General features: G+C 32.4%; 1 protein-coding gene and 1 long non-coding RNA gene across 5 annotated transcripts in view; one reads left to right on the plus strand and one right to left on the minus strand.

The window, feature by feature from the left end:
• Positions 1 to 21585, plus strand: part of LOC106466885 (junction-mediating and -regulatory protein-like) — a 30937-nt gene extending 9352 nt beyond the window's left edge. For all 4 annotated transcript variants that reach the window (XM_022394951.1, XM_022394949.1, XM_022394950.1 and 1 more), the window contains 7 exons: positions 2700 to 2872; positions 4375 to 4540; positions 6192 to 6346; positions 11573 to 11659; positions 16570 to 16662; positions 20331 to 20883; positions 21303 to 21585. In XM_022394951.1, the coding sequence (XP_022250659.1) occupies positions 2700 to 2872; positions 4375 to 4540; positions 6192 to 6346; positions 11573 to 11659; positions 16570 to 16662; positions 20331 to 20883; positions 21303 to 21466 (1391 nt within the window). In that variant the 3' untranslated portion in view covers positions 21467 to 21585. The remainder of the gene's footprint in view (positions 1 to 2699; positions 2873 to 4374; positions 4541 to 6191; positions 6347 to 11572; positions 11660 to 16569; positions 16663 to 20330; positions 20884 to 21302) is intronic.
• LOC106466886 lies at positions 13831 to 15324 on the minus strand. Its single transcript, XR_001291299.2, has 3 exons — positions 15273 to 15324; positions 15138 to 15142; positions 13831 to 14082 (listed from the first exon to the last, which is right to left on the minus strand). It is a non-coding gene; the product is annotated as an uncharacterized LOC106466886 (long non-coding RNA).
• Positions 21586 to 21876: the final 291 nt, after the last annotated feature.

Genomic DNA, 21876 nt, shown 5'->3' on the forward strand with positions numbered 1-21876 from the left:
CTAATTTTGTAACAACTATGAAATCAGTGCAACTTGACATAGTGATATAGGATGACATGAGGAAGGTCATGGAGAGGGAGGTTTGACCTACCCATCTAATTTCAGCCAGTATCCTATATGAAAAGGTCATCCCTGTTCAGGTACCAGTGTAACAGACTAAAATAAAATGCCTCTAAAACCAGGGTTGGGCAAAAAATTAATTTATTAAACTTTAACAACAACAGAAATCCAAAACAAAACATTAAAACAATTGGAATAAAAAAATTAATCACTTACAAAAAAAAAGTTTAAAAATATGTGCTTGGCTAGAAGGTGAGCTATCACTTTAATATAATTAAAAATTGGTATGTCAACTAAGTGATGATAGAAGTAATCATAAATGAATGGTAAACAAAAACATAAAATAAAGTAGAATTTGTCCAATCTCACACATGTTCAACATTAGAAGTCTCTTTAGTACAAGTTTGTTGGATATACAAGACTGTTTAGTTTAAGAGTTATTATTTTAAAGTGATAGTTGTGACAAGTTACATAACTGTGTATGAGTCATATGTTGTGTATGCAGTTTGATTGTTGTACTAGGCTTTAGTAATATTGTTAACATCATGCTACTCGAACCTTCAGCATTTTTCTACTTGGCTTATGTGAATATTGTTACATTATAGTGTCTCATAGTTTGTAGAAAATTTGAGGCTTCAGTTGGGTCTATATATATAGATGACTGGAAGTTACGTTCAGTCTGAAAAATGTTAGTTAGTGAAAGAAAATGTGAAGTTAGCCAGTGTGGGAGTGATTAGCCTTAAAGGGTAATTTCTATGGTGTGTTTCACAGCTGTATTGTAACAGTAGTGTCAGATTTTAGAAAAATAATATTATTTATATAAGTTATTCTTCTTGCCAATTGTCGAAATAAATGGCTTTTACTTCTATTTCTTAATAGTATAAATACATAGGATTCTTCTACAGTAGGTGTCTGTGACTTGTTAGTGATAAATTCAATGATGAATAAACAGCACACACTTTACTTGTTTTCAAATAATATATATATATATATATATATATGTATGTTCGGAACAAGTTAAACGTATGTACAACAAAGTCCTCACACTATAGAGATTACAGGCATATCATAAACACTATTTATATATAGTTTTCTTCTTCTTGTTAAAAGACCACTTAGGCCTATTCAATTACTTTAGAACCACGCTTTGAGGGTATAAAATTATCCTTCTTATCTTTTTTTATACTGTTAGTTTCACTGTAACATGTTAAATGTTAGGCCTATTACACCTACAGTACTTAACTTCACACAACTATATTCTCTTTTGCTATTATCGGTCTATTGTTGTCTATGTGCTGCTTCCTGCTCATCTCACACTATTTATATCTTTATTACATAGTCGTCTGGAAACTTTCTATATTCTCTACACCAATTAGTTATCAACAAAACCTTCTACAATTGTCTGCTTTTAACTCTTATTGTAACAAAACTTGCAAATAATAAAATATTCACTCACAAATATAAATTAACCACTGATATTTAAACCAAACAGTCTTTTATATCATGACAAACAAAGATAGGAAAAATAACTTGTTTTGTCAATTGGGCTCTAAAGTAACTGAACCACCCTGTGTTGATTTTTAAGGAAAAAAATAAAAATATTTAAGTTCTGGATACAACTGTGGTAACCAACAAAAGAAGTGAAGTTAGAAAAAGTTCAGTCAGAAAACATTAATTTAAATTGTGCACTTGTGAGTTTCACAGTGATATTGTAATGATATGAGATAAAAGAGAAACATTTGTCTTGTAAAAGAGTGTTATAAAGTAATTGAACCCACATATGTGACTGACAAAAAGGAGACAGTTATTTGAAGTTCTGGATATAACTTTGGCAACCCATGGAGTAATATAAGTGAATTTATCACTAGTGTATTGTGATAAAAGAGAAGAGAACAAATAATTGTTGTCAGTTGTGTTCTAAAGCAACTGAACTGGAATATTTAGTCTTAGATATATACAACAGTTTAACCAATAGTGTAACGAGTTTTTGTACATACATTTGACTTGTTTTGAATATATTATTTTAAAATAAGTGGACTGTGTGCTGTCTGTTTATTGTTGACATCTATTGCCAACAACTCACAGACACCTACTGTAAAGAATCCCAGCCCCTATATATATATAAAACCTGACAAAGTTAATTGGTACCAACAGCATCACATATATTGTTAGTTTTATGAACAATAAGAATGTGCAAGTTATTAGTTTTCTTAAAGGTAATTACTCATTTGTCACAAGAATCATGTATTGTAACATTTAGAAATATATACATCGAGGAAACCAACACAAGTCTACATTGCATTCTATTTTCTAATGATAAATGTAAGTTTAATATGAAGGAGCAAATAGTATTTGTACCTGAATCTCATCATTCTTAAGGAAGAGGTTACTCACAGATAGTGCATGATACTGTATTTCTGGTGAAAAAACAAATCAGAAATGGCTAATGATTTGGCAGTATATGTTTCCTCCTGTTTGTAACTAAAGAAAAGTCCATATTATCTACTATGTGTGTGTTTGTTTTAACATGATCCTTATCCATTATTTGTATTAATTATTGCAATGTTTTTATGAAAATTGTGTAATTGAATGAGTATTGAGACTGTAGATTTTGTATTACAAATATTTTGCATGTATAGGACAGCTGAATCGAATTTTTGAAGATGAGAAGAAATTTGAAAAATCTGCTTTTGAGATTCAAGCTCTTCCTCGACTTCATAAACTAGATGTTTTTGTTAGTAAAGAGAAACTGAAGTTGATTAGTGCCACCAAGGCCACCAGAGAATATCATCGAGATAAAATTGAACAGCAGGTAATCTAAACAGTATGCTAAACAGATTTCTGTTAAAATGTATCTTCTAATTTGTGAAGTCAAACCAATTTACAAAATTCAACTCATCTCAGTCTGTTTATGTTATTGTTTGTTCCATGTTTTAGGAAATTAGATGACATATTATAAGATCATAAGTATAGAAAACTCAAATAAAAGAAATACAGTTTAAAAACACAAAGTTCCAAAGGATGAAAAGCCATGTGGCTCACTGATGTCACCCTTAACTCCTGTTATACCTAAAAAATAATAATTTAAACAATGCTCTGTACACTTCATATGCCTTTTTTCTAAAAAGATGTGAAAGAATTCAAACTACTGTAACTGCACATATCACTTTATCAGGCAACACATACAACTTTATAAGCAGACGTGGGTAAGGAAAATGAGCTTCAACTTTCATATACATTAATGTCTGTGGTTTAGGATGGGAACTAAGGTTTACTGTTTTGTTCATTATTTCTTTCATTAATAATATTGATATATTACTCACTATATTAAATATGATTACATTTATTTTCGTTGAATTTATTATTAATTTTTAACATTGTGTTATAAAGATTGATTTGCGTTGTTAACTTGGAAGTCATCTTTAGAACTAACCTAAATCTTTTAAGCTGGCCAACCTTGTGAGGTATTGGATTTCTGGCAGAAAATATTGCTAAGGGAGAGGTTACTCAATTGATGAAACAATGCATTCTAACCTTCATAAGTATGTATGTAAAAAAGAAAAAGTATATTTAATTTGCTATCTTGATGGCCAGGTTAATTTTATATTTTCTCTAAGATAACCTGAGTGGAGGTTATTAGTATTATTTACCCTATAACTAATTTTTGAGCATAATTAATTTATTATATTATCATTGCATGAAAAGTTAATAAACTAAAATATCTCTTTGAATGTGAATGTTTGGAACAGCTATTTGTGGAATAATAGATTTATTTCTGTATAATGTTTTGTCTGCAACAGTGAGGCATGATCATGTAAAATATTTTAAGGTACCCATTGAATGTGTTTCCTTGCTGTGTATAAGACTGCTAATTAAGAAATGAGTAAAACAATTAATGATTAGTTGTAAAATACGGTGATGTTAAAGAGTATGTTACTGTATGAAACAAAACTTGTTTAAATGTTATATTACTAACATGTGTAAAGTAGAGGTTCAGTGAGACTGTCCAGTTGCAGATTTGGTACATTTCATTAAGAGAAGAAATCTAAAGTAATTATATTTCAGTACTCTCTATATTTTTTATGATTTTCTTTTAACTATAAACTACAAGTATATGTAAGTTGACTTTTGTAATAACATACAAAATTTATTTATTGTAATTTAATTTTCATATATATATCATATTACCCATTTTTGTTATTATCTTCAATTGTTCATAAACCCAATATATAGTTATTTTCACTACAAATTTAACATATACATGCATGTTTCAGTAATAGTTGTTTTGTTTATGTTAGGATATTTTTTATGCAGCTAGATAAAATACAATCTCATGAAAATTGGAAAGAAGAAGTGTTCAGGATAGAAGCAGCTGTGTATGAGGCCCAGCTGAGTGTTTTGGATACTAGACTAGATATACTTCAAGAACAAGAACAGCTTTTTAAAAAACAATTGTCAATCCTAGAAAAAGTATGGCAAGGTATGTGTGTGTGTGTGTGTGTGTGTGGCTTCTTAATCTGGTAAAGTGTATGTTTCATGCTAGTTATGTGGATTTTTTAATTGGCTATAACCCCCCTCCCCTCTCTCTCTATTTTTGAGGTGGGAATATAATTTTTTAAGCAACGTGGGGCCTAGTGGAAAACATGCATAAACTGTGAATCTGCAGGTTGATAGTTCATGAACGATTATTTAAAAAATCTGAGATCTGGAGTTGTGCGTGCACTGGAAGAGTGATGGTGAAGTCTCGCTCTTCAGTCAGACAAGAGTAGCCAAAGAATTGGCCATGGGTCCTGTTGACTAGATGCCGTCTCTTATTTTCTTTCAGTTCATAATTAGGAATGGCTATTGCAGATAACACTTTATGTAATTTCTGTTGACATTATGAAACAAATTTAATTTTCATGGTTTCATTTAGGTGACTAAGATGGTTAGGAAAAACTACTAAAGATACTTTCATTTCCGAAAGTATTAATTTGAAGTTAATTCACACTGTTTTGGAGGTTCTTTAATAGGAATAATGTATAATCTAATTTTAAGCAAATTAACTAGTGTAAAGAAAAACTGAAAGGGTTAACTCAAAGTATTAGTATGTAATGTTTACTTAAGCTAACTGTCTTAGTGCTATATTTTTTATAGTAGCCAGTTATACTACTGCTATGCTGTAGCTAAATAATCTACAAAATAATAGTTATATCACTCAAAATAGTTTTAATTCTATGTTGTTTTTATTTCTCTTTTACTTTTTAGAATTATTCAGCAGACAAGCTGTTTAAGATATAAAAAATAAATATGAAACTAGTCTGTCATTCGAACCACCACTTGCCACTGAGCTGAACTGGTTTTGGCAAATTCCACCTCTCATCAGAAAAATATATTAGTGGCATAAAGTCACATATTTTTCAAGTCCTGTATAAATATAGGTTCAATGTGGTGAGTAAAAGACTAGATTAACAAAATAAAATATAACATGCCTATAACAAAGCTCACCAATACAAGAAATATAATCTTGTATTTTTGGTTTGCTCTTTTCCAGAGTTATTGATGAGGTGTGAAGTTCCTTAAACTCGTATATCACAGTGAGAATTGATGAATCAAGTGATAGATTGAACTTCATATTTATATTTAATACCTTGAACTTGTATTAAAATAGTAGAGATGAGTGGGTGAAAACAGATGGATTATGTTTAATCCTTGTTTCTTTCAAACCAGAAAAGGTTGGAGATGACGTGTGTGTGTGTGTGTTTGTGGAAACTGATGAGTTATCTAATTTTTGTTTCTTTCAAACTAAAGAGGCTGAAGATAGTTTTATGTGAAAACCAATTAATTATTCCTAATTATTCTCCTTTCTCCACTGAAACTGATGACTTATTTCAGTATTTATATTTTACTTCCTTACAACTGAACAGGCTTTCTTATTCTTTAATATATTTATTGTAATTGATAATTAAAAGCATTTTATAGTTTCACTACCAAGAATTTTGATTATAATAACATTAATTGTGATATTGTACATTTAACAATTTTTTTTATTTATTAATCCAAGATTATTCTGTAGAATGCACAAAACTGCATTTAGATCATTTGCATAGTATAAGATGTATTTATTATTATCTGTTTTATTAACATTATAGATGAGTTAGATGCTGGAATGTTCCAAGATGCCTTGGAATACTTCGACCAAGATGTTCTAGAAGAACCTGTAGTTGGAATTCGCACAAAAACTACTAAACTGAAAGCAAAATTAAATAGTGTGTACAGAAAAAGGGCAACTATTAGAAATCGTAAGGTAAGGCTCATGAAATGCATCCTACATCATCTTAAAAATATTTGTATCCATGTGAAATATATTTTAAGATTATTGTCTCAGACATAGTTTACAATTATTTCCTATTAGAAACTGATAACTGAAAGTCTAACTTGGGTGAGAAGTTGCTAATCTTTGCCAATTTGACTGGACAAGTGAAAAAAAAAGTTTCTTACTGTAGTTTTGCCTGTTTACTATTAAAATAGTTTTCTAAATAGTTAATTAAATTTCTGCAATACTGTATATTTGTTTGCATTAGTCCATTTTTGCATTGCTATACACTTCATCTGGTATTGTAAGTGTATTGGCTTATAAAGGAAACATGCATTTTATTAGTATGCCATTTTGATTGTCATCTAAAAATATTTACTTATAATTATTGAGATATTTTTTGCAGACTTTATTGTGATTGTAGCAAATAATTTTTCTTCCAAGTGATTTATTCAGTGACTAAAGACTTAGTTTGCGATAAATGTGTTAAAGCAATTTCCAATGCTCTTTGCCACTTGCATGAGACAATGCTAATTTAACCTCTCCGTAACTACGAAGAACATAATTTTGTTTAGATATATCTATATTCTGGTTAATTTTTCTAAATTTTTATGTAGGTGTTCTATATGTAGTTAGTTAAATCCTTGCACACAAACTTAGACATACCATAGTGATTGTTCAGTAGTGCTTCAACATTACTTTCTTGTCCCATTTCTCTGTAGCGCTCTCCTGAAGTGAAGTTATATTCATTTCAAGGGGTGGAACAGGCTTATAATACAAGTGAATATGGGTTAGGGATTATCTCTTGAATTTGCTAGGGTTACACTAAATGAAATAGCAAATGTCATCAAAGGGCAACAAGGAGGGGTCATTTGAATTAAATAGGATAACAAACAATTGTAAAAATGAAACTGGTAAAAAAATGTAAAGTACTTTTGAAAACTGAACTGGAACTGGCTGTATCTTCTGTGTCTGAGTCATCACAGTTATCAACAAGTGGAGTAGATTTCATGTTTAGGCTCTCCCAACATTGCCACTAGTTTTCTGTCTTGTTAGAAGTTTTAGATGTTTGTAACAATGTTGTGACAGTTCCACATTCTGCTGCGTCTCTTTTGCATATTTTTCCAAGTAGTTACTAGGCATTATAACTACATGTAACTTGTCTTACAGTTACAAAACATGTTCACATTCACAACAGTGACAGAAAATAATTAAGTCACAGCACTGAGCATAATTTAAAGACTTAGCAGTTGGATATGAGATATGCATCTTGTATTGATTTCCACAATTCACTAACAATGTACATAGCATTAGACTACTAAATGGGGTTTGAAGGAGATAGGCTAACATGGTGGCTTACATCTAAACTTGCACATCAATCTTAGATAACCAGAAATGGTTACAAGTATACAATTCCAATATGATTACTTTCCTTAACTCACAGTCTCAGCTATTCTTCATTTGACTGCTCTCTAGTGTGCAAATGTTCACTTGCCATTAGCCTTGAACTCCCACTTAATTCCATGTGTATACCACGTGGTTCAGCTGTGTTTAAGCATGCAAATAAGCATGCAACAACCCTCCACCAATAGGAGTATGACACACCCTCCTATCGCAACTGAACCCAATCTTCACTGCTCGATTTGGCATGAGAGTGTTAAGACCTAGTACTTGATTTCAGACGTTTGTTTTGAAAATATTCATTACTGATTTTTGCTTTTCATAGTTTTGTTTATAATCCACTGTTGAGTTGGATTTCTTTATTTGATTGTGAATTCTATTTCTCACTCAATTACTGGTTGTTAGTCAATATATTGGAATTCACAATTTACTGTTATGACTACAAGCTTCTGACATTGCCTGATGATTTCGATCAGGACGATGTGGACTTGGACAGCTCCCCCATATTCTTTTGCTGTGCAGGCACATTTTTAGCCTGTTGAAGTACCTAGGCCTCAGTCATCATTTTTAGGCTAAATATGACAGGTATGTTGTATTTTGTCTTTGTCACCCATGTCATTTGATCCCTCCTCTTCCTTATTAACTGCGGAACATAGTTCTGAGTTTTTAATTTTCACCATTCTTCTTTGCCCTTATTGGCTCTGACTGGGTAAGTTCTTTTTATATCTATATCTATCTTAACCCATTTCTATGTTTTTGAATCCTGCTGAGTGGCATGCAGTGCCTGCCAGGGTATACTTAAGTTTAAATCCATACTATGTGGCAATTTGGGTCTGAATTACTCACTCATGAGATGGGGGTGTTCCACCATACTGCTGGAGGTTTCCTCACCAGTGTCTTGCTACCTAAACAAGGTCTGATCCAGACTGTACCTACTGATGGACTATTGGGAGTAAAACAGTGTCGGGATAGCTGCCCATTCCTCTGGTTCTGGTTGTATATACCTGAACTGGCTTGCTTTTAAAAATAGGGTTTCGTGGTCACCCATTGCATTGTCTTAAGGTGTTGCATTTCTCTGAACTTTCCAAGATATTTCCCATTTTCTTTTAATGGGGAACGGGAGTTCTTGTCACTCACAAATTCCTAGCTGCTGTGATGGGCAGCGCCCTTATGGCTAATTGTTGGAGTTTCAATTATACTGCCGATCACACCAAATGTATTGAGTTGAGAATTGCAGTGGTAAGTGGAGCTCATAAGTCGCTAACTCGAGGTAATTTACAGTTAGAATAAAGAAATGGATTCCAAGACTAACATTGAACAAAATATAACAACATTTATTAGACCTTTTCACATAGCATACAATGTTAACAGCAGTAGTTAAACATTTACTTACCATTAGTTTCTCACAACTTTACTTTTCACTTTTAATTGACACTGTTGACCAATACATATATAGAATACTTTTCTCTAGTATAAGCATTAAATTCCTGAAGGTTAGAAATCTTCATGTTTATAGTGAAGATAACTTCTTCTCAGAGATGACTACTACTACTTAAAGATGACTACTACTTCTTAAAGATGACTACTACTTCTTGGAGATAACTACTGAATTTTGGCTCCAGACATGAGTTTTTAAACCATATTTTCTTTGTATTCCTTCGACCTACCAAACAGTATTCCCAACTACCCACAAGTAGTTCTAACACTATTAGTCGATCTATGCAACTTCCCGGACTAATGCAAAACAAGAACCGAAACTCAAGTAATTGGTTACTGTGATGGTGAGTGCCTCAGTTGTCTTTTCACTTGTACTAACTACACTGGTCTGGAGTAACAGATCGCACATAAAAGCACCAATTTGAGATGCTATCATTAACTTTTTAGTAGCTTCTACAGTGCTACTAACTCAGCATTAGTAATCTATCATTGTCAAACTCGTGATTAGCATTTCTCTCAGTGTCCTCACTATAGCTTCATTTTTATAACAACTAGTGATTCTCGATTCCAACTAACCAGCTAACTGTACCTTGCCTAGTTCTTGACCTGATTTCATCATACAGGCATCCTTACTTATGCCATTTTTTATACATATGTGTCATACTCAGAATACTAAGCTTCTATAACTTCTACCTTAACTTTTAGATATTGAAAATGTTTTAACTTTTGATAAAAATACTGAAGCATTTGTAAAGATTTTCTCAAAAATATCCAATTGCTTCACTGCTGGAGTGGTTGGCCATGGAGGCTTCCTACTGAATGGAACCAATTCCACTCAATAGAGAGTAGGGCAGTGGTGTTCTGTTGGTGTAGATGGTGTGATCCCTCTTACCATGGAATGGACAAAAAATTCCTGACACAACCTTGGAGTGGAGATGATCCACCACACACAGTTCACCACTACATCTGGTTTTCCCTCATCCTACCACTGCCTCGATGTCAGTTCCCAGGCAATCTGATTTTGCATTGGTGCTGGACCAGCCAACATAAGTCCTCACTCACATGTGGTTGGACAGAACTCTCCTCCTACCACGGACCAGGTGACAAATTCCCGATGTCTCCTAGTTTTAGACTGAGGTTGAACCACCACATTTGCTTCCCCCCCCCCCATCCTACTATTGCCTGGATGTTGGGTGGCCTGGTGTTAGCTGGTGTTAGATGTGTATAGGGTTTACACACATGATCAATGCCTAGGATGGTGGAATGGAAGTTACTTTTCCCTTCTGCTTCCTGGTATGGAGGTGAAGATGGTTTGAATCCTCCTCCTACTATGGAACAGATGATACATACCCAGTACTCCCTAACCACACTACACCATAAAGCACATCCAGTTTCCATATAGTGTTTCTGGACTTGCTTTTTCTTCTGCCTGACTTAGCAACATTTCTTCACTACAAGCAAAGAGTATACCCTGGTACAGAAGGGGTGCCATTTCCCACAGGAAGGTAACATTTTCTAACACTGAAAATACATTTCTAATAGATACTTACCTCCATTCACATTTTCCACCCATCCTTGACACTTCTTGTGTCTTTTCTTGCCTAAGGATGGTGTGTCACACACCTTTTGGTGGAGGGTTGTTACTTGCTCATTTGCATGCTACAGTGCAACAATATCATGTGGAAACACATGAGTTTAGGTGGGAGCCTCAAGGCTAGCAGAGAGAGAAGATTGTGCAGGTAGGAGAAAGCACACAATTGAAGAAAGCTATTATTTAAACAGTAGGTATCTATTGGAAATACATTTTTAATGTTGGAAAATGTTAACGTTTCCTTTATATTTAACTGTACCTGCAAAATAATGTTTTTGATATTCATCCAGAAAATAGAACCAAGAGTTGTTCCAGTATTGCATTGCTGTGGTGTAATGACTAACCTTGTTATTAATCTTTCTCATTGTAATTCTTCTATAAATATTTCTAAAAGTAATTTAACCTTTAACTAACTTTTGGTATTCTGCTTCTGAGTTATGTGTCAATATACCAGGAGAGATTGTTGTAAGTTATATGTTGATTAAGTAAAGAGCAATAAACACATACTGATCATTATTAGTTTCGTGGAAGTGCACAAGTTATATTAAACCATAATGTATATTTGCTATTAGTTCAATATGTTTCTAATTATTTATTTCATTATACAAATTCCATTTGGTTTGTAAAAATAGTTTTAAAAATTAGCAAATATAATCCCCACTAGGCTAGGAGGTTCTCATGTGGTAAATAAAATCACTTTGCAAATGTTTTGTGCTCTTAGAAACTTGGGAAACCAGATTTAAATGTTATTTTTTTAATCAATCAAAGTTTTGGAATATGATTTACAGAAAGCTTGTCTAGCTCATTTAAAAAAAAGAGAAAAGAAAGTCAGTGCTGAAAAGGAACGATCTGAAAAGTATCACTCTATACACATGGTAGGTGAATTATTTTACATAGATCTATGTACATGTATAACAGTTTAAATATACTAGTTTTCATTAATCCAAACATTTTTTTCATTTTGAATCTTGTATTCTGTATATTCAGGTTTTTTCTAAAATTTGCATATAGTGCTGGTTCAAGAATATTTTGGACCCTAGGCAGGAATTTCACATGGGCCCATGCTCTACTAACAATTGCATTTTTTTGTTTTTGTTTTAATGAGGCTCATTTATTTTACTCTAATTTCAAATACATGCATTACAGAAATTAAAACTTCTTGCATATAGGCATTTCAATAATACCATAAGGTGTAGCATAAAGACAACACCTAATTCCCAAATGTTAAAAGTACTTAAACCAACTGTGGTAGAAATGTAGTATATAAACAAAGCATGCATTTTTACCTTTTTATTTAATATAGTATTATTCAAAATTTAAGAGTGTGTTTGCAGTTTTCACATAATGTGGTCAAGAAAGTTAAGTTCACTTCACTCTAGCTGCCATTCTCCTGAGGTAGTACCTGTGGTACCCATGGGAGTATACCATTAATGCTGCATGTTGTGAAAGAATGTAGGCAGCTTTGCCATCCAGTGGTAGGCCAGGTGGTATCTCAAGGTTACAACCTCCATTATGTTTGAATGATAATGATCAGTCGTATGGGTAGTACTAGTCGCTCTTGGAAAATTTAATGTTATTTGTTAAGTAAGGAATGTTAGATTTAAACAGCTTGGTATATACTCTTGATAGAGAAGTCTGGAATACAATATTAAAAAAGTCAGTATGGAGACAGAACAATTTCACTCCTGTAAAAGTGACTATTTTATGTCAGCCAAGCAAGTATATACACTGTATTTGTGTCTTTTATATAATAGATATTGTTCATTGTGTTTATGTTGTGTCCAGGCTCTTTATTTCATTCTCACAAATTCAGTTATTTAGGGAAATTCAGTACTACTCTGTAACAGATATCGCATCTCTTGTTATTCAGTGGATCTTCCCCGTCTCTCTAAATAAAACCAGTTTGACCTGAGTATACTACAGAGTGGATAGGAAAGAAAAAGTTGTGGTGCTGTGATCACAGAATAACTTATTGTGGACTGTTCTGTTTCCTGCTAATGTGTGTATTTCCCTTTATTCTTTCTCTTGTGTTAATAGATTTAAAAAGGTTTTTGTTCCACAATCTGAATCACTTTGGCCAGTTGATAAAAATTTCAAATGACAAATGGAGAAAAACTAGACACGAATGGAGAGGTGACACTTTGACTGTATCACAGAGGTGTCACACATAGAATAAAATATAGTTTTCATTGGCCAGAGTTTTGGCATCATCTTCACTGGGATGGACATACTGCAGAGCTTATTGATTAGATTCATGTGTGAAACTATCAAAGTGATTTTCCATTGGCAAATTATCTGATGCCAGCCAGATCAGACCTAGGAGCAGTGTACTATGTGAGTGTATGTGATATGGGAAGTCACAGTGTACCCTCTTGTACACAAGTGATGTTTCAAGTGATCTTGATGTTTGGTCACATGTTTGAGTCTGTGTTTGAGAACCTGAAAATGGCATCATACTACCAATTGTGGCCAACTTTTTTAAGATTGTCTCATCATTATTGGATCTCACCAGGTGGAGTGAGGAATGTGAGCAAGTATTGTAAGACCTGAATCTTGCTTTGGTAGAAGTGCCAGTGTAGCCATCTCCATGATAAGACCATAAGTTCTTGTTAGATACTAATCCCAGTGATAAAAGAATCAAGGCAATGTTATTACAGTTAAGATAATATAATGTTTCGGGACAACAAGGGGACCTATTGATCCATCTCAGCTGTCCCATCCTTTTAAACTAAACTAAAACTATTAAAATAATCTTAAAGCCAGCACATATCATTCATGTAGTTATCAAGCTTTCTTTTAAATTCACTAAAGACAACCCATTCCAGAGGCCAACTATCTTGTTAGAAAAATAAAACTGTTTTAGCAGAAGATGATTCCTACCTTACCAGACTTTATATTTGTGTCCTGTAGTCATACTATTCTCACTGGCACCATTCTAGTAACTTTTCTCTGAACCCTTTTTAACAATTCAATGTTCTTCCTAAGGTAAGGAGCCTAGGACTGAACACAATACTCCAAATGTGGCCTAACCAATGAGCTATACAATGAAATTATAACCTCTTCAGACTGTTGGGCTTCCTACATTGGTGAAACTAAATATCACTTTAATGTACGAGCATGTGAACACATGGGCATATCTCTATCAAAACTGGAAGAGAGGTTACAAACCCTCCCAACTCCACTATCTGTCAACACAGTAGAGAAACAGGACATCCAATTTGTCTCTCAAACTTTAAATTTTTTTCAACAGCCAAACACGATACTGAACTTCTTACAAAAGAAACATTATACATAAAAACTCTTCACACAGTCTTCACTGGACTTAACTTCTCTTTTTACTAATATTCCCCTGGACTAAACCATTAATATTGCACTTTCTAATCTCTTTGCTAAGAATATTCTTGTTAATGGATTTTCTACGTCTGATTTCAAATCTATGTTTGAACTCTCGACCAAAGACTCTCTTCTCCTCTTTAACAATACTCTGTATGAGCAAATAGATGGCATTGCTATAGGCTTCCCACTGGGTCCTACACTGGCCAACATTTTTCTCTGTCACCACAAACAGAACTGGATTGACAACTGTTCGTTAAGCTTCTAACCTGTTCTCTACAGAAGGTATGTTGATGACACTTTCCTTATTTTCTGCCATATCGGTCATATCCAACACTTTCTTGACTATCTCAATTCACAACACTCCTCTATACACTTCACTCATGAAATTGAGAATAATAACTCTATTCCCTTTCTGGATATTCCATGACGATAATGGCTTTTCAACTTCTGTCTATCGTAAAAACACATTTACCAGCCTTTTCACTCAGTTTGACAGTTTTATACCTTCTCTTTCAAATGCAATCTTATTCTTTGTCTACTAAATAGAGCCTACAAATATACCTCATCTTATTTAGCCCTTCACAAAGAAATTACTTCCATACAAAACATTCTCTTTTAAAATGGCTACCCTATGTATTTCTTGGAGAAAATAACTTCCTCATTCCTAACTAATTTGTTTGTAAACCACCTAAGATACCCACTGTACCCAAACTTCCCTTATAATTCTGCTTACCATATCTCAGGAGACATAGCTCCCTTATCATGAAATAGTTGAAAAAGTTATGTAACATTTACTGTCCCCAAATTGACCTGAAAGTCATTATGAAACCCAACTTTAAACACAAAAAAATTTTCCACTACAAAGATCATTTGCTGATTTCCCATTGTTCACATCTTGTCTACTTATACACTGCATGGAAACTGTAAAGCCTCTTATATTTGTGAAATCAAACGTCATCTTAAAGTACGAGCATGTGAACACATGGGCATATCTATAAAAACTGGAAGAAAGGTTACAAACTCTCCCAACTCAGCTATCTATCAATACAGTACAGAAACCGGACATCTCATTTGTCTCTCAAACTATAAAGTTCTTTCAACAGCCAAACATGATACTGAATTTCTTATAAAAGAAACATTATACATAAAAACTTTTTCCCATCCCTAAATATCACATAGTCTTCACTGGATTTAAACCTATTTTAACTATTTCACTTGTGCCTCAGTTTTCAATTTCTCATGTTATATTTGTATATTTCATTTTTATTTTTTATGTATATATTTCTGTTGTAATTACAAATATTGTTTGTTTGTTTTATAACCCTAGATTACTGATGATGGAATTATGACAGTTCCAAAATGTCTAATAAATGCTTCCTGTTATTACGTTCATGTTTGGTTTTATCATTATGCGTTTTTCAAAAAGTGAGCCTATTAATCTTTAGACTTGTATTCAATATTTCTGTAGATACAAACTAACTTCCTATTTGCTTTACCACTAGCAACAACACACTGCTTGGATGGCATAAGAAAATGATAAACCATTATACCAAGATCCTTTTATTTTATGACAGTGTTAAGGTTATTCTCATCCAAATTATATGTATAATTAAAATTATGATATATGCATTATCTTGCAATTATTACAATTAAAATCCATCTCCCATTTATTCACCTAACTCTCCAAATCTGTTTGTGAAACAGCAGCATCCTCTTCACAGCTAGTAGTGTTTTTTTTATTGTAAACAAGTGTTAGAAATGTGAAAAGGCTGTAATTTATGAAAACATGTATGAATTGTCCCAAAATTGCTTACAAACGCATGGTAAGTTTGAATTGTGTTAGGGTAACGTTACATGTATTCCACAAAATATTGTTGGAACACCATCAGTTAAGATGCCATCTATACTATTTTGTTGTAAGAATTGGATAATTGAGTCTAGGTAAGCTAACTGAATAGTGAGAAAATTGTGGTTCCACATTATTTTGGACTTATAAGAGTTCAATATCATTCATATAATTTGAAAAGACCATTTATATTAATGAGGAAACCTCACTTCACATTAAAAATCTTTAGGTTTATAGTAAGTTTACTTTCTTATTGAGGTAGTTGGATGACAAAATGATACTATTCAGAATAATTCAAAAGTTCAGATGTTCTTGGTGTTATTCGAGTAAACAAAATCAGGCAGTTTGAAGTCAGCTCAGTTGCCTAAAAATTTATTACATTACCAATCTTGCTTGAATATATTTTTTTGCATGTTTGTGTGGTTCATATGAACACTGTGTTTTGTAGGTAATTGTTGAAGTAATAAGGAACATGCTATATAACTGACTATGAATTCTGAAGCATTAGTTTACCAAATGCTGTGGTAAAGTTTGGTATTTTTTTATAATAGGTATGATCAATTGAAATCATGTAATAGTGGTAGAAATGTCTTTTATCAACAGAAAAGAGCTCAACATCTGAAAGAGGAGGAAGTTAAAGAAAAGTTGAAACAAGAACGAACGAAAACTCTTGAAATACTTAGATCATGTATACAGGTAAATTACCTTAAAGAAAAATGTTTGTACAATGGAAACTCAAGTACTTAGATACACCAGGACCAAAGAATATGCCAGGCATGATATCTTTTCCACTTTTAGAGGAAATTTGACTTTTTTAAATTTCCTGGTATCATTGTTGGGTTTTGCTTGAACCTGTGGAGAAAATATAAGGAGGGTTAGAGTCATTAGCTGTTAGGATATTGATCAGAATGTCAATGAACTCTTACTTCAGTTCTAACACTTGGTGTTTCTATCCCATGTATATGCACAGCTATCACATAATTAACATGAGCAAGATTTGAGAGTAGCCCACCATGAGATGTTTCTTTGGTCTAAAATTAAATCACTTGTTGAAATAGCTAATCAGTGTTATTCGTATTATGTCTAGGTTTACTGTTGTAATTATGTATGCTGTGATTACGTTTTTCTCAGTCAGAAATTATTACCTACAGCCAATAGAATTTGACAGTTAAGAGGTTTCCACTTATAAAGTGGCATTAACAACCATCCAAAAGATCATGAACAGAACAAGTAAAATTTGAGTTTGTGAAGCTTGTGTGTACATATGTATATAAAATATATTTTTCTTTGCAAAAATCATTGTTCTTGACAGTATTTTATTTCAAGATGGCAATAAATTGTGAAAGATAAACCCTCACCAGTGGGAGTTGATGAGGTTAGTGATTAGAAAATTTCTCTTCACCTGTTCTTTAACACTAGAAATGAAGTAAACAAATGTTGAAAATTGATTAGGTAGATTAGTTAATATGCAAGCTTGAATGTTGATTTTGTCTGAAAGAAGTGAATTAGAGACATAGGAAGTTGAGAAAATGATATTCAAGGTAATTTGCAAGGTTGTTTGTGAACTTTTGATAGACTGGTAAATGTCATCAAACCATTTTGCTCTGAGTAGTATTTGGTAAATTTGTCTTGGAGTTGGAGCATTTGATAAACTTCAGGTGATTCACAGGATAAATTATTCTCTACCAATTTGCCAGAAATAACCAACTATCACTCTCTTGCTTTTACAGTATTTAGATACCCACTCTCATTACATTAACTTTTGTTTTGTGTGTGTGACAGAGAGAGAGAGGTTATTTAACATTAGAGCCCTGTTTAAGAAGATAATACAGTAAAAATTCCAAATTTACTTACCTTGAAAATTTCTAATAGGTCCATTCAAGAAAATACATTTGAGATAACTACATAATTACTAGTCCTATTTGATAGTAATATGAATTTGAAATGCTTGATAGCCAGATTTTCAAGTAATATTTTCTCCTGTTGCTAACTGTGCATTTATGACATATGCAAAATGACATAAAGAAACTAGAGTAGGAAACCCTAAGTGATCACCATCAGAAACTATTCTGCTTTACTCACTTTGAAAGGCAAGATCAACCTTCTTTTGGTTTCTTGTCTGATCCGTTAGTATTTTATGTTTTTAATCTCCATAATTTGTCAGGGTTTCTACACATACTAGGTGAACTCTTCAAAATACTTGAATTCAAACACTTAAAAGTATGTAAATTGGTAGACAAAATTGCATTACTTGTGAGGTAGTGAAAGCTACATAAGTATCATTCCATTGTTTCTGTGAACTTCTGACCAAAGTTTCTACACAAACAGTGTTCCCAAAGGTTGAAATAGGAAACATTAATATCTTTTTTGGGACTTATGAAAGTGTATTATAATGATTAACAATGGAAAACATGTAGGTGGATTGGACAGATGTATAGAATCGGTCAATTAGTAGTATTTGCTAATCAACGTCCCCATTAATCGATTTGTACAATGTTCTTCAAACTCAGTTCCCAACAAATTGTTAAAAGTCTGTTGTGCTCAATCACAACTGGATAGAGAAACATCTTATGAGACAAAAATAATTTCCAACAGTACAAATGCATAATAACTTATCAAGTAAAATTATGTAGCAAAATGTTAACTTACATTCTTGTCATATTTCATAATAGAAAACTTCAAACTTGTTTTGGTTTATTGATAATTTTTTTACAATTTCAAAGTAAAGTCTCATGCTGTAATAACTTGTGTTTAATATAATTTAGATTATCACATTTGACAACAACTCAAGACAAACCTAAGTGAATCTGAAACTGAAGTCAATTGTTCGAATGAATAATTATGACAAAAGATCAAATTAATATAGATCTTTCCTTAAACCTTTTCATAAAATGTTTTAAAACAATAAGATTATATCTGCTTTTCCTGCTAAGTTTACTTGTGATACTTGCATATTTACAACAAGGGGATAGTGTAGAGAATTCCCTTTTGAACTACAGTTTGTTGTTTAGTAAATGTGAGTGGGCTTAACTTCAGCTCAGCATACCAGAAGTATTAATTCTACGTGCAAGTGTTAGGATAAAAGTGTGTCTGACATGACCTTTTACAAAGTGCCATTCAACATGGTATTATGTATTTGATGTCAGAGTTATCAACTATTCATTTTAATCTATGATGGTGATTTAGTGGCAGTTCATGGTACAATAAATACCAGCTACGTTATGTAGGGATAATGAAAAAAATTGTATATATGCATTTTCAAGGTTCTATTGGTTATACAATATGCAAATTGTACAATAGACAATCATATTTTAGTTTTCATGTGAACATCACTTTGCTCTCAGACTTCTCAGAGTCAGACTGACATCATCAGTTCACAGGCCAGGCATATCTTGAGTACAAATACTTTTGTAACACATCAGGTTTTTTACATACAACAGACTTGTACATTTTACTAAAAGCTTGCCACATTTTGTATAGTTAAAGCAAATTCTTAATTACTGTCCACATTCCAATGCACATTCAGTTAATGTGACTTGTGTTCCTATCTGGTTTTTTATCTCAGAATATTTGTTAAGTTGAAAATTTTGGATATATATATATATATATGTACATATATTTTATGAAACAAAAGCAAATAATTGAATGTAAAGATTTCTTTTACTGTAATTGCATTGCACCCAAGTTGAATCTTGGCATATAACTGACATTTCTTTCTTAGCTTATATGATTCATAAGATTTTTACTTAGGTAGTAATTGTCAGGATGTTTAATAAGTGCAAAGGTTTTCAAGAACATTAAAAGTATAGATTATTGTGAGTAACAAAACTTGCATTGTCGTAGAACTTGGGTAATGGAAGCAGAAATGTTCACATATTGGAAATTCAACTTATTGTAAACTAGATGTTTTTGAGGACATACATTAAATGCTAGATGCAGCTCAGTATAAATAAATTTTATGTGGTGTTAATGTTCTTTATGTAGCTACTATATATGAATATGTTTTTTAGTGAGTTGCTTCATTTGGTATATTTTGAATAATGTAAATCATGGTCAGCTTTATTTGCACTTAGCCTGGGTACTTTTGATTGGCCCTAAAACAAAGGTTCCATTAGTATAATCTTAAAAGGATGTAAGCAGAATCACTAGTTACTATAATGTTATTAAAAAAAAAATCTGTGTCCTATAGATTTGAGAAAAGTTGGTACTTACTTTAAACTATAACAGGGACCTTTTATAAAGTCTTTACAATATTATATATATTCACATATAATAATGGGAGATGACGCAGGTTTATAAAAAGTTCAGCTTTGAAAATACATCCAACTGATGTGACGGTTTTGCTTTTAAAATGTTAATTTCAGAAAAAACTGCTATCTGAAACTGGTTCCTTAATACTTGGAAGTGGCACTTCTGTTTCTTCAAACTTCACAAGCGATAACATCTTATATAGAAATGCTGGTGAAGGAGCTGCTGCAGGTACTCAATATCATGAAGATATTGATAGAAAACTTTCAAAGAGGTCTGGAATACTGGAAGATGATGAATTACCTTTACCTCCTGTTGACGCTTTGCATTTCCCTCAAGAACAACAAAATTTCCTTTTCCCACCTCCACCCAATCTTGATGTTCAGACTGAACTGGATAAAAGCATCACTCTTTCACACTCATTTTTTCCAGATCTCAACATTCAAACTAAATCATGCTCTCTTCCCCCTTCCCCTGCTCCACCACAAACTTCTTTAATTCCAATTTTCCCTTTCTCATCCATGACAAAAGAGAAAGAAATGGATGAGCTGGTGGAAAAGAAAGGTGAATCTTTACTAAGTGGGGTTTCAAGACTAGACTTGAATGAGCTATTGGCTGTTAGGAGCAATCTACATAAAACATTTCCATCAGTTAACCATGCAACTAAAGGTAAGTAAGCATATGGAAGACTCTTTATAACTAGATTTTATTTAATTTTTTTTTTATACTAATACACATCCACAAATATTGATTGTTAATATAATTTTTTATGCAACAGATAGTTTATTGTAGAGATTCAATGAGCTGAACAGATATTATCAGAGAAATGTTATGATACCCTTCCAAAAATTCCAGTGTTCTTAAATTTTGAGTGAATAATGTAATTTACACTTGCATGTATTATTTTAAGATTTGAAATTTTTATATTTGGAGTAAATGTTTTTTTAACATTAACCTGTGTATTTTTACATTGTTCATGATTTCATTATCTAACACTTCTAATATTGTTCCAAACAGGTATGTAGATAATACTACTAGATTATTTGCTTGTGTTTATTGATTAAAATCAAGATGTTTTAACTTGTTAGAAAAACAAACATGTCTCTCTGGGTTCAACTGGAAATCAAATGATGAAGTATCAAAATCAGCTGATTTATCAAGACTGTTACATGCCACCCTGGATCGAATAAGGAACATGACTCATGACTCAGATTTGTCTAATGACTCGAATTCTAGCAGTGACTTTGAATGAAGATAACACAGCAAATTTTCTACAAATGAAATCTCTGGTAGGAGAGCTGAAAGCTTGTGAAATAAATTATAAAAGAATGAAAGTTCACTGAAATACTTTTAAATACAAGTATAATACAAAAAAAATAATTTTATAAAGACAAGTAGTGCTTGATATATATGTAACCTGGCAAGCTATAGTAATATAGAAAGTTTTAATGGTACAAAAAGTATTGAAACAAGAAAGTCAAAACTACAAAAACTGAGTTACATATAATTTAAAATATTTTATCCCTCCTTTGGCATATCATTGTAATAATGTTAGTCTGAGCCAAGGTCGGGATAAAAGTTTTTAAACTGTAAGTAACTCAGTTTTTGTAGTATTGACTTTCTTGTTTCAATACTTTTTGTAGCATTAAAATTTTCTATATT

This window comes from Limulus polyphemus, unplaced genomic scaffold, assembly GCF_000517525.1.
Source record: "Limulus polyphemus unplaced genomic scaffold, Limulus_polyphemus-2.1.2 Scaffold2410, whole genome shotgun sequence".
NCBI lineage: Eukaryota > Metazoa > Arthropoda > Merostomata > Xiphosura > Limulidae > Limulus > Limulus polyphemus.